This window comes from Nothoprocta perdicaria, unplaced genomic scaffold (assembly GCF_003342845.1).
Source record: "Nothoprocta perdicaria isolate Ctin4 unplaced genomic scaffold, notPer1 scaffold_137, whole genome shotgun sequence".
Classification (NCBI taxonomy): Eukaryota; Metazoa; Chordata; class Aves; order Tinamiformes; family Tinamidae; genus Nothoprocta; species Nothoprocta perdicaria.
In genome coordinates, this window is record NW_020454505.1 from 1,311,092 (window position 1) to 1,334,056 (window position 22,965).

General features: G+C 36.5%; 1 protein-coding gene across 5 annotated transcripts in view; it reads right to left on the reverse strand.

Moving 5' to 3' along the window:
* The window catches only part of NBEA (neurobeachin), a 462,643-nt gene that overhangs the window by 47,722 nt on the left and 391,956 nt on the right, over positions 1-22,965 (reverse strand). For all 5 annotated transcript variants that reach the window (XM_026033944.1, XM_026033943.1, XM_026033942.1 and 2 more), the window contains exons 47-48: positions 16,947-17,066; positions 7,172-7,324 (exon numbers count right to left, since the gene is read on the reverse strand). In XM_026033944.1, coding sequence (XP_025889729.1) covers positions 7,172-7,324; positions 16,947-17,066 — 273 coding nt within the window. The remainder of the gene's footprint in view (positions 1-7,171; positions 7,325-16,946; positions 17,067-22,965) is intronic.

Here is a 22,965-nt window from a genome sequence, read left to right on the forward strand (position 1 = left end):
CCAAAGGCTTAAGTTTAGAAGACAACAAGGTGCTATAAAAAACGTGGCAGAGAAGCATGTAATGTCAGAGGATATCATATGCTTGTGACTAACAGTATTTAAATAGCATAAATACTATTTAATAGTAAGTACTATTTAAAATACTATGTGCCTTCAAAGCACATTTCCCAATAAATTAAGAAATGGTAGATCCTTAATTACAGCGTATTGAGTGTGCATAACATGATATAGACAATAACTGCATGATCTCACATAACATCATCTATATGGCTTTTATCTTATTCAGCATGCAGGATGTTAGCACGTAAGGATAAAATAAAGCATGCCAAGGGTATCATAAATAAAACATGTCCTAACTTTTAAATGCTTATTTTTCAATAATTTTGTGTGTAATTAAATTTAAAATACAATTTAAAGGCTGTTGTCTTTCCAACAGCTGTCTTGGGCCAACTTATAGCTGGCAGTCTGAATGTTCTTTTTCTTCTCTGTGTTCTGCATATTCATAAATGTCTTTTTTGCATCCATACCAATCATTTATTTGTTAATAAAGCAATTCATAGAGAAAAATGTTATGTTTTAGTCAAAAAGACTCTCTTCTAGAGTATGCAGAATATTGCAGGAAAGAGATTAAATTTTTGAACAGATGCAGATGCTATTTAAAGGCAGCACAGTAAAAGTTGTAAAAATAAATGTTTGGGTCAAATCAGCATATTTCACACATTATCTTCCCTAACATCATCTCCTCCCAGTTAGGAAAGTTGAATATCTATGTTATGTTTCCCTGAGGCAGTTTTAACTTGCATGACCAGCTCTTACTCAGCAGCTTGCCATTCAGGGAAGGTCTTACTGACACTGGCAGTTTTGGAGAACTTCTATTTCATACAGGTGAACTATTCTTTAATAACTTCCTAAATAAATGAATTTATGCTAATGTTGCTAGTTTTTAGCAGCACCATGTCTTGTCTTCCCTCTCCAGGTCTAAACTCCAGCAGGTTGATCGTACTGTGTAAGTCCTTAAAGCCTTCTGTAAGGCCTTCCTTAAAGGTCTGTACATTAAAACGCAATAAAAGATTTGCAGAAATTTCCAAGGGGTGAATTTAATTATTTTGAACTAAGAATTTCAGAATTCTACATAAAATGGGAAATCCAAAGAATTTATTTCCAGCAAAGTTGGCCCTGAGATACAGGGAGCACTCGCAGAGGTCACCAAAAGGCTGCCAAGTCCTACACAGCCCTCGGTGGGGAACAGGGTCCTGATCTGCACTTTCCAACATGGTTGTGGCTGACTTAGGATAAAACTTCTGACACTGATGAGTAGGTGAGGTTTTAGGTAAAACCTCACCTACCTGGACCTACCTGGCCTGCTGATACCACTCGCAAGCTCTTCTGTTATTCTGCTATCTATGTGACTCAATACTTACAGGTTCACCACCGTAATTTGCTTTAGTGCCCAAACTGCTCCCTCTTTCTTAAAGAACCTCCTTAAAATTTATGAGCTGTTCCCTGCCAACTGGACATGATTTGGTTTCTCAGGGATACGTCGAGCTCAGTAAGGAATAGGGTGAGGGAATTTGCCGCGCAAAAAAATAATTTGGAGGTACAATAGCTGACAAAAGGCAGCAATAATAGGCTAGTTAAAATAGGGTGGTTATTACCTTGCAGAACAGAGTTTTTGAGAACATTTTGTCCTGGAAAATATTAGTTAAAAGCCCCCAAAATAATTTAATCTAAAATTTAAGAAAACAACAACAACAAAAACTTATATAACTATATATTATTATTTAAGGCTTTTGATAGATTCTTACTGTTAATAGCAATGGTGTAGAAGCTATTTCAAAACAGCGTGACATAGATTTGGGATACATAGATACTATATATATATCTATGCATAGCTATATATAATATAAGCCAGCTATTAGCTACAACACAGAATCACAGAATCATAGAATTGTTAAAGTTGGAAGGGACTTAGACATCATCTAGTCCAACCTTCCTGCACATTAACTACTATATTAACTCATTTCTTGCCATTAACTTAAATTTGGCATGTTTGAAGTATTTTTTTAGAAGCACCCCAAGATACTTTGGTTTTGCAGATCAGCTTTAGTAAAGCTCCGGCTTACGCTGGATCATCTCAGCCCACGCTCCAGGTTTTTCTTGTTTCTCTCCTTACAGCTGCACACCTAAGTAGCCCTGAATTGGGCAGATTCTCTCAGCCTAGTATTTCTATGACTCATTTGACATTTCTTGGACTGGTTATCGGAGTAAACTCTTCATCGCTTGCCATTAAATGAAACAGGAAACAGTGAAATCTGAAATTCATTTTCCTTGTTTAAACTAAATAATCTTTTAAAAAGTGAAGCAGAGGCACATTCTACAGATTTGGTTTGCTCTGGGCTGCTTGCAGGGAAACTGATCCTTTACATGTGCAACTTATGATGTAAGTAGATTCTTCTGAGTATTGAAAGATTTTTTAAAAATTGCTGTGATTTCCAAATTAGACTGAAACCCTCCATGAGCTATGGATTAATTTAATTGCATTAAGAACAAATGCAATTGTTCTTGCAATAAATAAAACCAAACAAACTACTACAGATGAAGTAAAATAAAATATCTACTGCTGCTCTGATAAAAAAGGAGTATCAACTGCTGCTGAATGGTGAGGAAAAATGATAAATCTTCCAGAACCTTAGAGCATGGAGATTTAGTAATATATGTACCTAATGACTATCCAAGAAGCTTTTTAATTATGAAATACTACGGAAGCTTCTGAGTATCCAAGCAGCAGTACAGAAAATATAGCTGGTGGCAGAAGACTGTAAATAAATCACTTCATAGAAAGAAAATTCAATCTTAATAAGAGAGTTATGTAACAGTGACAAACTATGTATTACAAAAACAGTACACCATTTAGACTCTCAAAAATATAATTTACAGCGAGAGCATTTTACTCAACACTGCAATTAGTAATTTAATATGTGCCTAAGCCATAATCAAAATATCATTATAATTAGCTCGGAATTACACAGTATTGCATCTTTTGTTTCCAAACTGCAGCCTGCTTATTAGAAAAGCTCTGCTTCAGTGTTTCGCAGTGGTGCTCCCCGCCTTGATTTAGCATGCTTGACTTACTGACTGAATATGTTCTATTTCTGGCTCTCAGGGCTGCTCTGAGTCTGTGGGGATTGAGAGGCTGAGTAGGACTACAGATGCACATCTGTGAAAGGTTTTATGTGTGTTGGGTTTTTCTTCCCCCCCCCCCCTCTCTTTTTCTTTTTTCCTGGTAAACTGGGAGATTATGATTGATGAGCCCCGCATTAGGGTAATGTTATCAGGGACACTTTCTGCCTCCGTCCTTTCTGACATCACCGAGGTCAGGCCGTAATCACGTTAGCATTGAACATAGGGCTTTATTAATGTTTCATGAGTAAGTGCGGCGCAATCAGTCTGGCTTCGTAGGGATAAATAAAACTGCTACAACAATCCCCGACTTCAGGCTCTACATAAGTCTAATTTTCATGAGTTTAATGGAATCTCTTTTGAGGGAAAACCATTATCATTTCTATTTCTGCATTTCTTTGGGAACATTAAATGCACAACCAAACAATCAAACAAAGCACTCTCAAGAAAATATTTTTTAGCTTTAGTGTGTTAACTACTTTGTTAAATTGTTCTGTCAATTTGTGTCATTATGTCTCTGCGGTGTTTTCTGTGGCTATTCTCTGCTTGCTTCGCTAAGTCTCAGTACGTTGAAATTCTTGGTCTTATTTAAAGAATATATTCACATTTATAATTGTATAAGTAGGCTCTATGTAAGGATTTGTATTTATTCCCAGATAAAATTACACATCACGTGTGACTGCAGCAGGCAAAAAAGACATACGAAGACATGAGAATATTGTCAGGAAGAAAATACAAAAGCCCCCTCTGTGGTACCACAGATGCTTTTCAGGGAAAGGAAATGACCACCACTGATTTCATTAGGCAATGGATCAGGTTCACACTTGATGTAGTCTTGCCTTTTCTGTGGCTCCTCTGTAAGCTTGTTCTCTGCCTGCTTTGCTGAGCAGTGTGGAAATTCCCAGGGCACCCGCACTTGCTCTTTCACACCTCAGCACTGCACCCAGGCATTTCTTTTTTTTCCTGCAGATAGATTCTTGAGCAACACCCAAAGCTTGGCCTAGGGATGACCTAACTGAGGAACACATCTGCTGACCAGTTCAAAACGTGGACTCAGACATGAGGTAAGGAATGTTAAATCTTCCAATTTGTTCCCTAGAGTACATTTTCTCCTACTTTGTCAAGTCTATTTTTAGTGCCCAAAACAAGAATGTAGAAGCAGTTTGTTCCATTTGCTAATAAATCCCTATGTGAGGAAGCTTTTCTGATAAATTATTACACATTTTACCTTTCAAAATATAATTCCATTACCTCCTACTACACATGCTGTCTACATTTCATAAAGGGATTATCCGACTTTAGCTACTTGCTATGTCTATATAATAAAATAAAAGTCTATTCACATATTGTGCTCCTTATACATCGCGAAGTCATTCACATTGTTTTTATCATCTGAACTCCATCCAATTCTTAATACTTCTTCTGTCATCTAGTTGCCCAGAAATGAATCCAATAATCCAGGTGCAGTCTCAAAAGGACCATAGAAAGGTACAACTGTTTACATCCTCTATGAGGCAATGATTCTCCATAGATGGCCTCAAAATATACTTTTCTTTTTGGTACCATGCAAATTATGGAGTGCTATCCAAGGTAACTGCTGCTCGTTATTCCCCTTCCTTTGCTTCTGCTCTCTTTTCGTACTATTTTTGTTTCCAGATATCTGCTTTCTATTGAATATCTTCAATTCTTTCCTCCCAAGGTGACTTTCAGTGTATTTTCTGTACCTAATTCAAATAAATGTATGCCTCTTTTCTAGCAATTCCTCACTTTATATCATGTATGAACTTCATCAGATTGCTCACTTGAAGACAGCATGGCTTTCTGGAGAGCCAAACTTTAACTGATGATCATGTTCTTGCTAAGACTGGATGCTGGATGAATAAAGGCTATGCAGAAAAGGCCTTCAGGCAAAACTACATCATAACAGCAGGATGCTCACATCTGTGGGCACACAGGTGGGAGAAAGAAAAGGAAGGGTATATGTCAGTGAGATCATTTTTGGTTTTAGGAATTTGAGGAGTGCTCTAGAAGTTGAAGCTGGTAGTACTGATCTTAACATGAGTTTGTCTACCCTGTGGCAGTCTGAGCATACTTACACACATATGGAATCAGTCATTAGTGATTCCAGGCTCTGACAGCTTAATAGTTAAAAAGCATTTCCAGCTTTTAAATACCATCCTTTATTGGAAGTATAGTTTTGAAGGGGCATAAGTGCTGCACTCTGTATTCATGCAGGCAGCTGTTGTTCAGCAGCTGTAAATATCCAAAATACCAAACTCTACCACAGAGAACTCCCTCTGCTCTTTTAACAAAAGCAGAAATTGCACCACAGAAATTAGTGTCATGTCATGCTTACATTTGAGTCATCTCTTAACACAAATTGTCTCTTTTCTTCATATTAATTTTTCTACCTTTGCACTTATTAAAGGAATGATGGGGGAACACAATTTAGGATACAAGATGGAGCTTATCTATAAAATTGCTTTATAAAATTTCCCAAAGGGTGTCATTAGTATGTTCCTCTATCTTCCTCAATAGGGGCAGTTTGTTCATCCTTTTTCACTGAGGTATCACACTAAATGTATTCTCACCGATGTCAAAACACGACCTCTGCTCAGCTGCACTGTGATTCCTCGTGGGCCCCGTGCAGCTTCAGCCACAACCACAGTCTGAAAGGGGCTCTAGGCAGTGACATGAGCCCTCCAGGGACACTTACCTGGGACTGTATTTGTCACCATGAATAATGCTAGCAGAGGTTTGCAGCCCTTTCGGTACGTCTCCTTTTCTGCTAATAATATTGCACCCAAATTTAGTGCCATAAGCTGGGACAATTACTTAAGTTTTATAAAGAATGTTATAATACATGTGTGGATGAGAGAAATCAGCCAAGAAGAAAAATATTACTCAGCTTCTTCCTGACAGGGAAAGACTACTCCTTGGAAAACATTTCTCATGTTTTGTTTCATGCGTTTCATGTGTCTCGAGTGATGAGGTTGCCATTGCTTCCTTAGGAGACTGCTGTGCATATGTCAAATCATTCACTGGCCCAAATAGAGGACACCTCTAAATCATGCACATCTAAGAATAAGATATTGTTTTTATAATATACTGCCATTCTCTTGAACTTAATATGGCTAGTTTTTCCATCAACTCCTGACAATTTTCTTTAAGTATACACTTCTTGGAATTAAATTGCCAAACTGATCATAAGAAAAACAACACTGGTAGACTTGCAGTGCCGCACAAAGGCACTATAGGGAATAATGCACAAGCTGAACTCTTCTGCAACTGTATGGAAACAAATAGCTTGAAAGAATGCATCAGCAACACAGGTAATACACATTTTAAAGAAGATCCATTTCTAAGATACAACCAGAAATTGAGCTAATGCTGGCCTAAGGATAAGAATATGCCTTGTTTCTCCTAACTATGGATATGCTCATGTATGAATTCATTATTGCATTAACTGTAAAATAAAACTATACAGTATAGATAAAGGTCTTTTATGTTAAAATTCTGTGGACTCCACAGTGATTTACATCACAGCAGTTCTGCAAAATTTGTTCAGTTGTTGGTTTAACTGTCTATTTCTGCACTTCCAGGTCATCTCTTTCGAATAGGAAGTAGATAGTGTTGGTCAAGTAAGGAACATACTATTTCTTTCTATATACAAGCATTTACAACAACTTTTTTTTTCCTTTTCCTTGTTGAAGACAGTCAGGAGGAACAGCCTGTGTTGTCCAACTGATGTCCATCTGATGCCTTCTCATGAGGGAATAAGTAAGTGAATTTCTAATTACATTATTTGGGTACATTAAAGGAAAATCCATGCTAAAATAAAGAGCTCTGACAAGCAAGACAGAAAGAAAACTCTCTCTCCCTTCTTCTTTTCTTTTTTAAACCTAGTTCTAAAGAGACTAAAAATACAGCAATAGGTTACTTCACTAAAGTACAGACCTCATTACTCAGGCTAATGTGAAATGCTGCTTACCATCCTGTTGATACGGACAAAGTCTTCAGGCTTCTTCGCCCAAGGAGGGAGCTCAACATCATTCACAACAGCTTCATCTTCTCTGACTCCTAGATTATACCCATTACTGTTGACAAACATCTCTGGTAGGTAGTAAAACTCTGGAATTAACTCCTAGGAGGGAGAAAACAGAGTATGTAATTTTACCTTTACACAGGGATGCTACATGATGCTGCTAGAATCAGTCTGATGTAGCAGCCATTAAAATCTTCTCTCTCATGTTTCTGTGAAATTTTATAATTATTTCTTGTATTTTACCTGAAAAACACATATCATAATGAAATATTAGATAATACCTGGTTTTCCCACGCTCATTTAATAAGACATAGGTTGGGGAAACCAATACATATCAGTAAAACAGATCAGCCTAATTCATACCAAAAAACTTCATGCTGATCCTTGAAGAAAAGGTGGTAATTCGGTTATGTACATAAGGAAATGTACATACATACATACATTAATATATACATACATACATTCAGGATGGATGAACTTTTCTAGTTTAAGAAAATTCCATCCCTTTTTCTACTATGAGAAAAAAAATATGGAAAGAAAAATGCCAGCATAACAAATGCCCTTAAAACATAAATGCATGGTATTTAAACTGTGAGCATTCATTTACTGAGTAGCAGAGATGATCTGCAGTATAATATCACATTTTAGACATTTTTTTCCAATTTCTAGGACAGTTAAATAGAAATGCAGTAGTTTGACATAATAAATACAACACATATCTCCATTTGTTGCTGTCAACAAACAGCAACTTAAGTACTGAACTGCAATAACAAAAAAGCTTTAAAACCCATCATTTCTTTTCTTATATATAGATATGGATTACATTCTCTAAATTAAGTTGTTAAAAGCATTATAGCATTCAGTTGTGTAACATAACCAAAACTGATGACACAGCACCTGAAATCTGAATCTCTTTGCGGTGCTTTCAAAGACTGCAGACATGTAGAGCGTAAAAAAAAGTCACTACAGACTCCAACTTATCTAATTAAATCTGATCTGCAGCCCCATAGAGAATAGAACAGTTAAAGCATGGATGGTTCTTTCAAGTTTAATCACTAAACACAAGTCTATGAATATATATGTTAAAATTTTAAATATTTTTAGGGAGGCAATTCGCTTGGGTTCTTTACATCACTTGTAATATACTAAAGACAGCATGAATCAATATTAAATTAAAATTCAATCCCAAACAATATCTAACTAGTAGAAAATTCTAACCAAGTGAGCCTGAGCTTGACTTAGTAGCTCCTTATAAAACAAGTAATTTCAAAAATACCAAAATATGTAAAAATGTTATGTGGTAAACAGTAAAACAGCAGCTAAGGAAAGCAAAATAAAACACAATCCAGAATACCCAGAATGTCAAAGGAAAGCAGATTATTTTACTGGCAATTTTAAGTTTGATTATATGTCTTTAATTTGTTCAGAGCACTTCAAAAAACAAACTTCTGCACTTTCCTCTATATTACTCACGCTCTTGAGGAAACCCTTTGGTCTATGAACAGTCCACTTGGTTGGAGAAAAATGGGCAGAAACCTTTCTAGAGCTCAGCAAATTAGTGTTAATTTTGGACTAAGGACCAACCACAAAGCAACATGTGCAAATTACACCTACAAATTAGTGACTGACAGGCTAAAAGCACTGTCTCAAAGAAACACAAACAAAGAAACGTGGAAATATTTCATTCACAATATATAAGTATCATATTCAAATGAAAGAGAATTTATTAAGGAAAGAAATGTACTTAATTTTTTTCCTTTAAACTTTTAAATAAAGTTTATTGTTATTTTGAACAGACCCTTGAAACACGCATCACTGCTTTTTAAATATTACAAGTTTTTAATGTAATACATGTACTAACCTATAATGCCAAATAGCAAGGGAGATTTTATTCTCTCAGAGATATACAGACTTTCTTTTTCATATTTTCTGAGGCTTTAATTGTAAACTTTTACATATAAGGTATCTGAAAGAATTATGTTACTCCAAGGTACATCTAATGTTTGCTTAAATTCAGCTAACCATTTGACTTCAGTGGTATCTTGAAACACTGAATATTTTTAATGGTATTTCCATCTAGTAATTTTATCTTTGTTGCTACTTGCTTTCAGTATAATTTAATGCTCCCTTGTCTGGGACAGCAGAAAACATAAACAGAAATAAACAGAAAGCTTGCGAATCGCTTTCTTCGTAAGATTTATTATATTGTATATGTACAGTTTGATCTGTCTTATTTCTGTGCTGTGGAAGCTAAGCAGTGTCTGGCTTCTAAATCCTCTTCAAATGACACTCTGGCACTCTCTAGAACCCAAATCATGTCACTTACACATTCTCTCTCTCTGTTTTTTTTTTTTTTTTTTTTTTAAGTCGGATTAATCAAACTAAACATAGTCTTAGCATTCCCTTTAGTTCTATTTTTGGTTCAGCCTAGACTTTGGCTTGCTTATTTGAATACTACATAGCATGAATTGTACTTTTTCTTGAGATTTGTACAGTTTAGCCTGTGACTTTTTCCAGTCACTTTCACATTTCAATTTGCTTTGGTGCTGTTTAACTCCTCTTCAAAATTTGTAGCCACCACTACTAACTATTCTAAGCAACAGCACCACTTGAAAATAATTTAGATAAATCCTTTCCCTCTCATTTCTTGAAAATGAATGAACATACACTAAAAATCAGGCTTGTCACAGAATCCTGTGACAATGAACTTCCTGGCATTGACAGAGTCTTCAAAATACATCTTCAGATGCTTAGAAGCACATAAGAGGTGATCTAAGCCCATTCCTTAATTTAAAAGAGGTTCAACTACAGCTCCTACCTGACGGACACTTGTTTTCCCAGCTGTCCCAGAATGTGACTGACAGCAGCTCCGCAATCCTTCCATCATCCGACTTCGCACTTTCCATGCGAAGAAGTTTAATCTAATGCCTAGCCTGTCTCTTTCCTTACGTGATCCCAGCCTATTTTTCATTCTCCCATCCATCAAACTATAATAGCTATAGAGAAAAGATTACTCTTTTTGCCTTTACAGAGGTTATTACATATTTGTAATGTCAGCTTTACACCTTTTCAAGTTCTAAAAGTCCAAATGAATGACAATGATTTTACCTTCTAATTGCTACACTGCTTAAACTTTAGTCAGAGGTGTGGAAGGTCTTTCTTTTCATCCCCCTCCCAAACTTCCTGATGAACTTTTGGTTTATTATAAAGTAATTCTTACTATTATCTGGCTTTGTTATTATTACCTGTTTTTCGTTTGACAGACAGAATATTTTCATAAAGTCTATCTCACAGTTACTGTAGTTAAAGGTACAGGGTCCTGCTCTACGCAAAGGAATTTGCTTGAAATTATCACAATTTTGAGAAAGTTTTTTCTTTTCTGAAAAGTTTCTTTTTCAAGCTACAAATGTTCATGAAAGAAAAATCTTAAAATATTATCCTCATAAGCTATAGGCTTAAGCTATAGGCTTGTCTGCTGGTGTAAATCCAGATGTAAAGGAAAACATCATAAACAACAACAACACAAAATAAACTTTCCTAGAAGTTTCATCAGTTTCCAGACATAAAATGAGGAAATACAAAGAAATAAAATAAAAAAAGAGTAATGTTAAAAAAGAAATCTAGTATTTTAAAATACTCGCTGGTCACATGCATGTTGTTATTATTATTGTATTCCATTCAGCTGGTATATAATTTTGCATCAATTAATATGCCTCAGATAATTTTATTGGTTTCTTGGCTGTAGCCAAAACATATCAAAGGATCCAAATAAATCTTGCTGACTACATAACCTGTCATGGGTAATTTCTTGCCACAATAAATACCGAGAGTTCAAAGAGTTAATAAAAATAGGGATTCTAGTGATCTAAATCCATTTGCAGTAATTTCTGTCTAGTTGTCCTTGACATTTCACAAGCTGGTAACCTCCCCTGCTCCCCTTTCATTCACACTTCTAATAAGACAGGTTAGCTTTCTATCATTTAATAGTCAGCTACCTTTAAAACTGCCCAAGAAGCTTGGCTCTTCTCGGGTGAAGAATGAAGCAGTAAACTCACAGAGAGGTGGGGGAAAAAAAAAAAAAGAGGTAAAATGAATATTATAACAGACATTTCATGTCTGTAAATGTGATCTCTAGTTTATTTTAATAGCTATACTAAAACCCCAAGGTATAGTTAACAGTGTTATATGCCTTGCGTCTTTGTGTGCGAAAACATCCCCCAACACATTTTCTAATTTACAAGCTTGTGACAAATCCAAGCTGCTGAGAAATTAAACTTTAAAAATATGTCGTGGGGTGATAGAGGACCACTATTAACACTATCATAATTGTACACCATTTGCCTCAAATCTGACGTTTCTGTTTAATATGTTTTGCTAAGAGTATACCATTTTACGGCCGCCTAGTGAAATCAAATCCAACCCAGACGTTTTCACTTTTCTAATATAATTCACTTCAAGGTTTTAAAGCTGCCATTTCTTTTTCTTTCTTTCTTTTTCCCCTGAAAGGTTGATCCCCTGGCATCCATTAATTCCACAAGAGACTCGTACTGGGTCAACGAGTCAGTCACGAGTAGCTCCATTAACCGCGTTAATTTACACGATGGCACCTTAATGACGTTTTGTCCTAGCTACCTTTCTGACTTCTAAACACACTGTTCGAAAAGCAATATAACAAGTTGGGGAGGCATTAGGGAAGATTAGTGCCTGAGTTCTCTGGAAGTCCACGTTCCCAAAAAAACTGGAAGGGGGAAGGGAGGGCAGAAATGTGACTGGCCACGTCCTGGCCGTTTCCGGGTGACTCGCTTCCCCAAAGGTCACCCCGCCAACATTCATTCCTCTTCCAGCTTGTACTGATTATCTCGAGAGCAGGTCAATGCTGATAAAGGAGGACATGATAAAATAAACTGGGTTATCCCGGGTCTCCCCTGTGTGTTCCTGGTGTGTTGGCTGTGCGTCCCCTGCCATAGATGAGCAGGTCTCGGGCAGCATGAACCAGAATGGCACAAATGCACCCAAAAAAGCTGCCAAAGCAAACCTGATATCACCCACTGAGCTGCAGTCTACCATACACTGTATTTTTTAAGGATGCTTTACCTCTGTCACAATCCAAGGAGCAGCATTAAGTGCAAATTATGGCTTGATTTTTACAGACTGATCAAATTGCCGCCACAGCCTTATTTTCATTATCTCAATGTGAAAGAGTTTAGTTCCAGAGGAGTCTGCACATATGCAGAGGGAGGGAGAGAGGAGGGCAAGGGCAGAGCATGTGTGCAAAAGGCTGCATCCTCGTGAGCCTGACCCACAGAGCTTGAACAGATCCACAGTCCGTTCCAAACGTCAGGTATTCCTGTTCAAAATTTGACCGCAGTATTTTTAAGAGCCGTTTGGAAGCTTTCTTCAGATATATATTGAGGGTGCAGAAGAACGCTGGCATGAAAAGTGTTTGCATAGCTTAAAACTCACAGCTTACACGTTAAAACTGGCTGTTGCATCTCAGAAGTGACTTACGGATCCACTAAGTTCATGTGCCAGTTTCTTAAACAATAACCTATCAAAAATCCTAAAACAGATTTTGCTTTTCTAAAAGAATTAATGCGAAAAGCAGGTTTCTTGTTAGACATGCTAACAAAGAACTAAGAGATGCATATCTTTATTTAATACAATATTTGAAAGAAAAAGCATGTGGCCATTTTACAAGATACAACTTTGAAAATATCAGATTAATTCATGACCATGCTGTTCTAAATTATTTCCTAATCAGTGCCACAGCCATTAAGGAGATCGCTGAGATCAGAGATTAAATGCACTTACATGAACTTAAAAACATATGACAGGGAATACAGGCCGAATGAACACTTGCTGTCCTTAACAACTTTGAAAGTTTGTTGCTTTGATGGATAGTCCATATTCCACACACCTCATATTTACTAAAAGAAGGCCCCATAAAACCTCAAGGTGGGAAAACCATTTACCGAGCATGTACTGCATGGTGTGCCTCTCACACGCCACTGCCAGAGACCCACCTTTATACTTTATATACGTGCAGCCAGGACCAAGTCACGCAAATACACAGCACGTTGACAGGGAACACGCTGCAAGGGGCTCTACTCCCACGCAAGAGCTGCACATCTTTTCTTTTGCACCGTATCTACTTTCACTGCACTTCACTTTCAGGACCGCTATATAAATATTAGATGCTCAGAGACAGCTGAACACGGATCTCTGCTTGTTTCATGTTCATCCACCTGCAGCGCTTTTATTGCTACTTCATTGTGCAAGGCTCTTGTTCTTAGGTTGTTCTTAGGAGAGCGGGCACAGCGGGTAGGGATTTTGAGGGGCTTTCTTGGTGACTCCCCAAACCTCATTGCTTTTCCAGTGCCTGAAAACTTCATTAAAATACACAGGAAGCCCATAAAGCTTTCCAAGCAGAAGCAAAACTAATCTCAAAAAAAAAAAAGGGGGGGCGGGGGGTATTTGTGGCATTAATAATAGTTCAGTTTCCCGTCCTTTTGCAGAATGAACTCTGAGGCCTCAGGGAAAATTGGTCCTGATGTCGTGGCATTGAGAAATGCAGTTCATTAAGATCTTAAGGAACAAACAACAGCAACAATTAGTTGCTGTATTCATTCCTGATTTATCGCTAAGAAACACAGACTGTACAAATGGAATGGGCCAAAAGGGTCAAGAAGTCCATCCTCTTGCCAATTCTCAACACTCATTTCCAGGCTTTTTCCAGTCTACTTTCCTAAGAAATACGGATTTTATTACTTGCCCTTGTGAGGATATTCAAATTCAGGGAGTACTCAGTTTCACTGAACTTTTCAAATTTTGTTGACTAGGTCAATGTTTTCCAACTCTGATGCTGTTCCTCTGCAGTGCATCTTTGGTCTCTGACAAATATTTCTCCCTTTCACTGGCAAATATTTCTCTCTTTCCCTCCTCCTTTTGTATTTGAATTCATGTTACCATGTTATCATGCCTTCCTTTTACATATTAATTACTCCAGACACCTCTTCTTTCTTCTTCTTCTTTTTTTTTTTTTTTTTTTTTTTTTTTTTTTTTTTTTCTAAGCCTATCAGTCTTATGGCTCACACCAGTCTGGATACAGACTTCCAGTAGTAAGTTCCCAGCACTGAGGATGTGCCTTTTCCAGCATGAATACATACTAAAAATTAAGCAAGGCAAAAACCAAAAATCTGTGTTCTCCGAGCATATGAAAGCTATGAAACAAATGAAATAAAAAAAAATACTCTAAGGTGGAATTCAGCTGCCACAAGATATTTTGTTAATGTCTTAACAGATATTTGTTAAACTGAACACAAAATAGAAATGCATTTACATACAGTAATTGGCCTACCTAAGTGTACTTCATACTCATTCCAATAGTGCCTTTCTATCCATACAGAATAAATGAATTTCATTAAGCAATATGTTGAATGTCAATATTAAATACATCAACAAAATTTCTCTCCTTCCTATACCTTTAAGTACTTTTTCCTTTTTATTTAGTCAGTTGAAGAAATTTTTCTATTTGTCTTTCCAGCCCTTAAGGACTTAGCTTACTTTCAAATCTGCCTTTATTTATTTACTTCTATCTTAAACAGAAACAACTCATAACAAATCAGTTTAAGGTTAATTTCTAAAATCACCTTCTCTAATACCTTTATTAATTAACAAATTACAAACAGTTTAAATATTTTTTGGAGGAGGCTATCTTCTCCATCTGCACTATATTAGATTTTCTGTAATGACTTCACTACAAATATTGCTTCTATTTCTAAAGACTTAACAGAAATGTATCTATATATACACACACACATAAAATTCTGACCCTGGGACTCTACAAGAGACTCCCAAACATAATCTAGAATAAATTACTTCATAGGCTTTCTCCCAGTGTGACCCTGGCCTATTGTTCCTATTTTATCCAAGCTATCTCTCAATCCTTTATTTAAACTCAGTTGCATCAAAGTGCCCCATAACTTCACCTTTTACCTTCCTTTCCTGAAGGAAGGTAGCTTTTAATACCTTTTCTATTTAAGCAATGTTTTAAAACAGAAATAACCATTTGCCATATTGAGTCATAACTGTTACCCCTCCATGATTTCTGCATCCATATATTACAATCTGGCAGCAGCAACTTACATTACCCCATTTTTCTCACCAAAACCAGGGTGTTTTAATACAAACCTTTTGGATCTTTAATTTTTTGATAACTGATTTGGTTGTCAGCTTAGCAACAATCCTTTCACTAACTATATACCCTACTTGAAAGCGATCCCTTCATCTTTTGCTATGCCCTCATGCATGCATCCTCCTCCTATGCAGGATAGCCAGACAAGCTCCCCTTATTCCTCAGTTTAAAGCTCTTATCAGTGATTTCAGCCTCATTCCTGGGAGGCCATTTGCATAGAAGAACAGGTGGAGTTCCAGGAAAAGTAGACTTTTTTGAGGAGAAAAAATCAAGATGCCTTCAGTTTGAGCTTGAAGGAATTGCTTTTAATTTCAAATACAGCAAATAGTAACTTGAATTCCTTCGAACAAGTTCTTTTTTTCCTTTTTGTTATAAAGATAATAGTGATGATGCTTAAAATACAACTGACTTCTAGAGGTCAACAAAAATACAAAAGCAAATATGTGGAATGTGTTTTAAGAGGCTTAGGTCAACTTCTTTTCTTTAGAAAGCATTTCTCCTGTATGCAAAGAAGGCAGTACAATTTAGAATTTACTTTTCTAAATAGAAATTGAATAATAATAGCACGGTTTGTCAGCACACATTTCTGAGACTGCTGGCATATTTATGCAAACAGAGGCTCTAGAATAAAATAAATCATCAAATGTATATCTCCTTCTTTTGTCAAGTTAAGTCAAAAACATAATGGCAATGTGACCTTGACTTTAGTATATCCTTTAGCATGGTGGTGCTGCAGTAGAAGAGACATATATTAATTTAAAAATAAAGCAACAAAAAAGAAGAGAGAGAGATTAATGGCATACTACAGCCTTTGCTTAAAACCTTATTATTACAAAATGAAAATCAAGAAAGGACCATAGAATTCATAACATTGTAAGATTTTGGTTTCTTTCTAACAAAGTATATGAACAATAACCCTTTGTATACAACAATAGGTAAGGCATAAGAACAGGAAAATCCCCCTGCTCCCTGGCTGCTTCTGTATACCGTGTAGAAGTTGTTTTAATCTAATGTGTATTGTTGCATAATATCCCCAGGCACAGGCAAGTAAAAGCTAAAGCCGTACAGAAAAGCCAACATTTTAAATGGGGCTTGTCATTAATGCTTTATTAATTGCCCCAGGCAATGCAAACCCAGAGCTAGGCAAGCTATAACAATATGACACTTTAAGGTCAAATCCAATTCCTGCTGTGTTTTATGGAGTGGGCCAAATATTGAGTTAACAGCAGGAAAGAACAATTTATTGGGCTTTTTTCCATCTCCTGATTATCTGATCTAAATTAGATCACTTAGGTTGTTTTTCTGTAAAAACAAAACACCTTTTATCCACTCCACTTCAAAGAATCTTTGATTGTTTCTATTGGGGCAGTAATGTTTAGCAACATCTACATATTATTTAAAATATGTAGAGTGTAATGAATATATATGGAATATAAAACCCCTTTGTCCCATGTGAAAGAGCATAATATAAAGGAAGGGAAATTCTCAATTATTAATTTAATATTTAATAATTAAAATACAACTTACCTTCACATCTGAGGTATCTCTTTGGCTATTTCTCCAAGACCTTGCTACTGAGGAAAAGGTTCGATCTGGGTGGTCAAATTTGCCATCATTTGCATTTAGAAAGAAAGTTGTAAAGGGCTCCTGTAGGCAATTAAATGAAGATGGGTTAAGAAAACAGCAGAAAGAAGCATGCAGCAGATGATCTTTGCTAGTCAAAATGCTTTATAAAGTTAGAACTAAAGAAAAATCACAGTGCTACCTCATACAGTCCAAAAATCTACCTGCCTGGATTTTCATTTTGCTTTCTTTTTATTTAGAAGACTTCAGGATGTTCCACTTTTTCTCCTGGTGGGCCGAGTGGTTGTATGATCATTATGAGACAGGCACTGTTAGGGGATATCGAGCTCTACACTGGGGCAGCCAAATGTCTGCTACCATTTTACCCCAACTCTATCTATTCTCTGTCCAGATGCTGTGGTTTTAGGGCAAATACCCAAAGAAATTACAGACTCACAGCGCTGAAAAAGGAGAGTTTTCTTCAGCTAACTCCAGCTGAAACAATATTCCCTGTACTTAGTGACTGGCAACTGCCGTTAACTTTTGGGTAGGAAGAGCTCCAGTCTCTGACAGTCTGGAGAACCCCTTTTAAGCCACCACTTTTCACAGCAGGAAAGAAGTTGCCTGTGGATCAAATCCTAAGTTTGACAGCAGCACTTGGTTACTGAGATCACTGCCAATTCCCTGGTTTTCCAGCACCACCCCATTAGCTCTCACTGATTCAATTAATATTTGGCAATAAGGCTTTATGGATGGAAACGGCTTCCACATCCTCTGGTGAATAATTTCAAAAGTTATGTCTGTTTCTTTAAATTCATGCCCAAATTTATTTTCTTACATGCCCTGATCATTTGAAAATTATGTTAAGCCTCAGGACAGCCTTTATAATCACCAAGTTGTAAATGACAAAACAGTATTGCCCAAGTACTATTTTTTCTATATAACTCTTACATTTTTCTATATAGCTCCTCAGTAACAAAGAAATTTTGAGGGAATTATTTCTCTATATACTCTGTCTAAATTATCCTAGATTAAATGGAACTGGAACGCACAGGAGCTTGCTTATTAACATTACAATTTTAACATTAAACTAACATTGAATTCTACTAAAAATGGATCTTTTTAAGTCTCTCCCACACCAAATACTTTGTATATATTTGCAGTAGGAAACTTGGCAAATTCTGCTATTTCTCTGGTTTACCAATACTGAGAAGATTTATGTATTATTGACCTGGGTACCTATAATTCTGTCTATACCGATCCCTGCCTATCACTTTTTTTCTTTACTAGATATGTATAATTCATTCTGAATATCATGGAGAAACCATTTGTGGGTCATTGGATTTACAAAAGCAGAAGCCAGAAAAATGACTGAATTACAATAAATTATGTAAAAACATTAATCCAGAATTCCATGACAACATTATTTTAAGCATCTGAGACAAATATACAAAAGCAATAAAATTCATAAGCAAGGATTAAACCTTTAATAGTTGAGCACTACAGGGTGCCCCATTATGCTATCCTGCTATGACCTGTTGTGCCTATCTTTTTGGCTTTTTAATCCTTAGCAGAAATTCAGAGCTTTAACTAGCTTTATCTCAGACCTCGCACATAATTTTAGGTAATTTTCATTCTCTGAAAAGTCAAGTGCTTATATCCTATAAATACAGTTCATATCTGTATTCAATAGACTCATTTAAATACTGTTATTCTATGATACCGATTACTGTCATTTCATGTAAAGGTTTTGTTGCTGTGAAAGCTATAAAGCTGCACAATGTTTTCATTATATCCCCCTCTGACTCGTTCCTAATATTCTGAATAAAATTCATGCCTTGTTCACTGCCAACAAGACGAGAATTTCTTGGGTTACTTGATTATGATGAATGCAGGCTTGAGTTGTGGGAACAAGTAATTTCTCCTTTCAAGAGCACACCTCCACCCTCCTTCCACCAAAGCCTAGTCCCATTTAATGGTGGTAGGATGGAAAGAGGAAAGGATGTGTCTTATGTTGAACAAAAATATAATTTCAGCCATTTCAAAGTGAGGAAAAAAAGGAGGGTGTTTGGGACATTGTCGTAGAGATGCACAACTTCTATTGGATACATCTGGGGTTGCCCTGGTCAAACCTGCAGGGTGCAAAGAGGATTTAAAAATCCTCATCGCTTTTGAAACTCCAAAGTGATTCCCCTAAAGATTAAACTGATTTGGGCTCAGTCAAATCTAATTCACAGTAAATTCAGAATCTGCTCCACTTTGTGTAAGCAATGAAACATTAATTGTATCGCAAAGTGGCACCTAACTGGTCTTCTCTACAAGCTTTTCCTGATCACACATTAGTGAATCCTTGTCTCTCACACTGTTTTTTTAGCAATGGAGATGTAACTGGTTCACATAAAATACAACTTCTGTTGTGTTGCTCACATCTCTCAGCAGCTACTGGCAGCATCCAGTTGTACCATCGCTACAGCCTCTTTCACCTAAAAGCCATGATATTAATGCTGATAGTGACATTCAAGTCCATCAAGTCAAGATTCTGCAGCAGGGTATATGACACTCCACTGTATCATTCTGCGAGTACCTTCATTTAATCTATCCTGCCTTCTGCAGCTTAATTATTCACTGGTTCAAATGTAAAGTGCATGAAAAACATGACTCTTGAAGGAGGCAGTAAGGTCCCTTATCCATAAAGATACTGAATTTTGTTTATACAAACTGGAATTATGTCAACAGAGCTGTGCAATACCTTTTCAGAATATTTTTTTTATTTTGTTTGCTGGAGCAATCTTGTCGGGGTGATGTTGTTTCCTGAGCAGAATATTACACTTTATTTACATTAATTTCTTGGGACAATACTGAAGGACATGTAAAGTGTAGAAAAACCTGAACTGTGATTTGATTTTAGTAATACCCTAAGGGAGGGGAAGGTGGTATTATGCAAGCTACAGTGTTAGTTTTTAAACTTCATTATTAACCTGATTGAAAAAAAGAGTAGATTTCCACATTCCTTACCTATGCCTATTGAGTAGTTACCTAATAATTTACCCTTTAACTTACAAAGAATGCTCCTCATTTTCAAAAAAATACTTGATTTTAGATATTGATCTGATGTTTTGAGCCATCACGTGGGATTCATACGTAAAGACAGCAGTAACTATTTCTAGGTTGTGGCTCAGCTCATTTCTGATGAAGCCAGTGAGATGATTCTCTCCTGACCTCTGTGAATGCTACCATGACTAGTACTACATGCATAGTCTGACATGCACAATGTGCTAGTTTAAATAAACAGGTGCAGGTTGATTGAGTATTATATTTTCAGCTCAGTGCTGCAGATCGTTGTATTAGGCCTTCTTAGCAGTAACTATTCTCAGTTACATATGTGTATCTATAGACAGAGAGAGTGCATGCACTGTTTTGCTTTGGCAGAGTTTCACATCAGCTGTAGAGCTTTTAGGATCAACTGTAAACAACATGACAAGGCCTGGTGAAGCTGAACAATCAACTGTCCTAAAACTGCATTCATTTTTTTGCTGGAGTTCATGCAGAAAAGAGTGAAGAGTGGCTGGTCTTGTACAAACAGGTCACAGAAAATACTGATAGAAACCTTGCAGATGCAGTAATAACTCATAGTCTCACTTAGGGATTAGGCCTTTTTCTATTATATATAATGTGAGGCACAAAAAGAACACAAATTAACAATAAATATTTGGTATATTCAGTACTATATTAGCCTACACAGATTACATGCATAGCCAGTGTCGCACCTTTAAAAAAAAACAGTTTTAAAGAGGGACATTTACAGGACACTCAATACAGCATAGGACTGAAGAGAGAACAATTACCAATGAACAATTACCAATTATTAATGGCAAAACAGAGACATAGGCTGAAGACCTCATCAAAATCTATTAAACGGAATGGAAGTGAGGCTAAAGCATATAGGGTCTTCTATAAGTAGCCTGATATGTTAGGGATAAAAAGAGGCAGGAGTGGGAATAAAAAAAAAAATAAAAGGCAGTAGGGAGCAGATTATCACAGCATTGACTCTGAAAGGTGATGTTACAAGCAATGTTTTGAGGAGAACTGACAGGAAACAGATTGCATCTGTCAAAACCAAAACACAAGGTTCTGTCTTTTTTTTTAAAAAAAAGATTTTGTGGCAAACACACAACTCTATGTAGACATACTTCGGAGTACCTGAAACTGTCCTTTTTCTACCTTTTCTATGGTTGCTTCTTCCTCAGTGAAACTTCTTATTCCCCAGGATCTCCACGATTCTGTGTTCTTCTGTTCTTCTTTTATCTATCTCCATTGTTTCATCTCCAATATACATTTAGTAATTGCTCTTATTTGGTTTAGTGCTTGTTTCTTTTCTCTTCCTTTGTCTCTTCCTTTTTTGCTTTTTTTTTTATACTTTGCTCCACACAATATATTCCCATGATGTTACTTTCCGCTCCCTCTTTTTCTCTTTGCATTTTTTGTCACTTTTTGCCAAAAGCTCTATCTTCAAACATCTTACCATGAATATTCTCAAATGATTTAAAGAACCTAGAATAATTTTTCTTAATCCCCTCATCTTTCATTTTCACTTTCTGCTCCTCACACTAGATTGTAATCTACTTTACTTTACGAAGTGTTCTTAAAAAACTTCCTTCACAACTCCTTCACAATTATCCTTCACAAACTCCTGCCAAAATATTATTTTGAAAATGTCCTGCCAAACTCCTGCCAAAATATTATTTTGAAAATGTCACCAGCGAGAAATCCTGCTTTATCTTCTAGAGTTCAATCTTAGACTTCTCTACCAACTTCACTGGCAAAATCTTCCTCTTCAGTATTTTTATCCACTGTTTTGTAGCCTAAAATATCTTTCTAAGGATTGCTGTGACTTTATAATCTCCATAGCTATAATCTTCTTTCACAGTCTCTACTGTAAATACACTTACTTGCAAGTCTCTATTTTGAGTTTCTATATACAGCCCTATCCCAGCTCACAATGTATTTATTCTTTTTCCCTTTTCTGAGCTCTATACTTTCCTCCTTGTTGTTTCCCTTCCACTTCTGTGTCTTTCACTTGCATTTGCTTCTTTTCACTGGTCACCTCAATTTAAAGAGTAATAAAAATACCTATCTAGGTGTTCTCTCTCATTTAAATTCTGCCTGGTTGTTTTCATCTTCTTGCCATCACTAATCTCTTTTGAGGGAAGAGTTATTTCCTTTTGTATTCTGCTTTCTACTCTCACAACGTATTTTTGCCCTAATAAACTTCTTTTGCCCTAATAATGTATTTTTGCCCTAATAAACTATTTTCCAGATCTGCATTGCAAGGCCATCATGGCAGAGACCCTGTTCTCTTGCTCTTTAGTGGAGGAAAGAAAGAGAGCAAGAACAGACATAGTACTACATAAACAACAGTAGTAAAAATGACACAGCATTAGCTTAATACAGGAAATGAATACTCCTTGGTGTGTTGTTCATTCAGCCAGTAAGCAGATTCCTCAGACTTTAGAATTTTCTGAGTAGCAAAAGGGTGTCTTTTGTTGAATACCAGCCAAAAGTAATAGATAAACATGCAAATAAACCCACTGCTTTTAATACACTTTAAGAGGACTAAGAACCACATGTGAACCATAAAATGTATTCACAGAACATGAATAATTTAGTAACATTTAAGAGGAGTACAGTGATCACCCCAAATAGGAGTGTAATCAACACTTGCTTTCCCAGGGGTTAGCAAGTATTGCCTGGTGTTCTCTCCTGAGCAGGCAATGGGATGTGGCTGGAAGGGGCCACAACTACAGCTCAGCTCTGGTTCCTTGTGCGTGAGACACACTCAGAACACACTGGCTGCAGTAGAGTTTACTGAAAGGGTGCCGGTAGTTTTGGCTTGGTAATTATATAGTGATTCAGTTCTTTGTAATTTCCATAAACCCAAAGTGTGTCATCAACGCTCCCTTTTCTGCAGTTCACTGTGCTAATT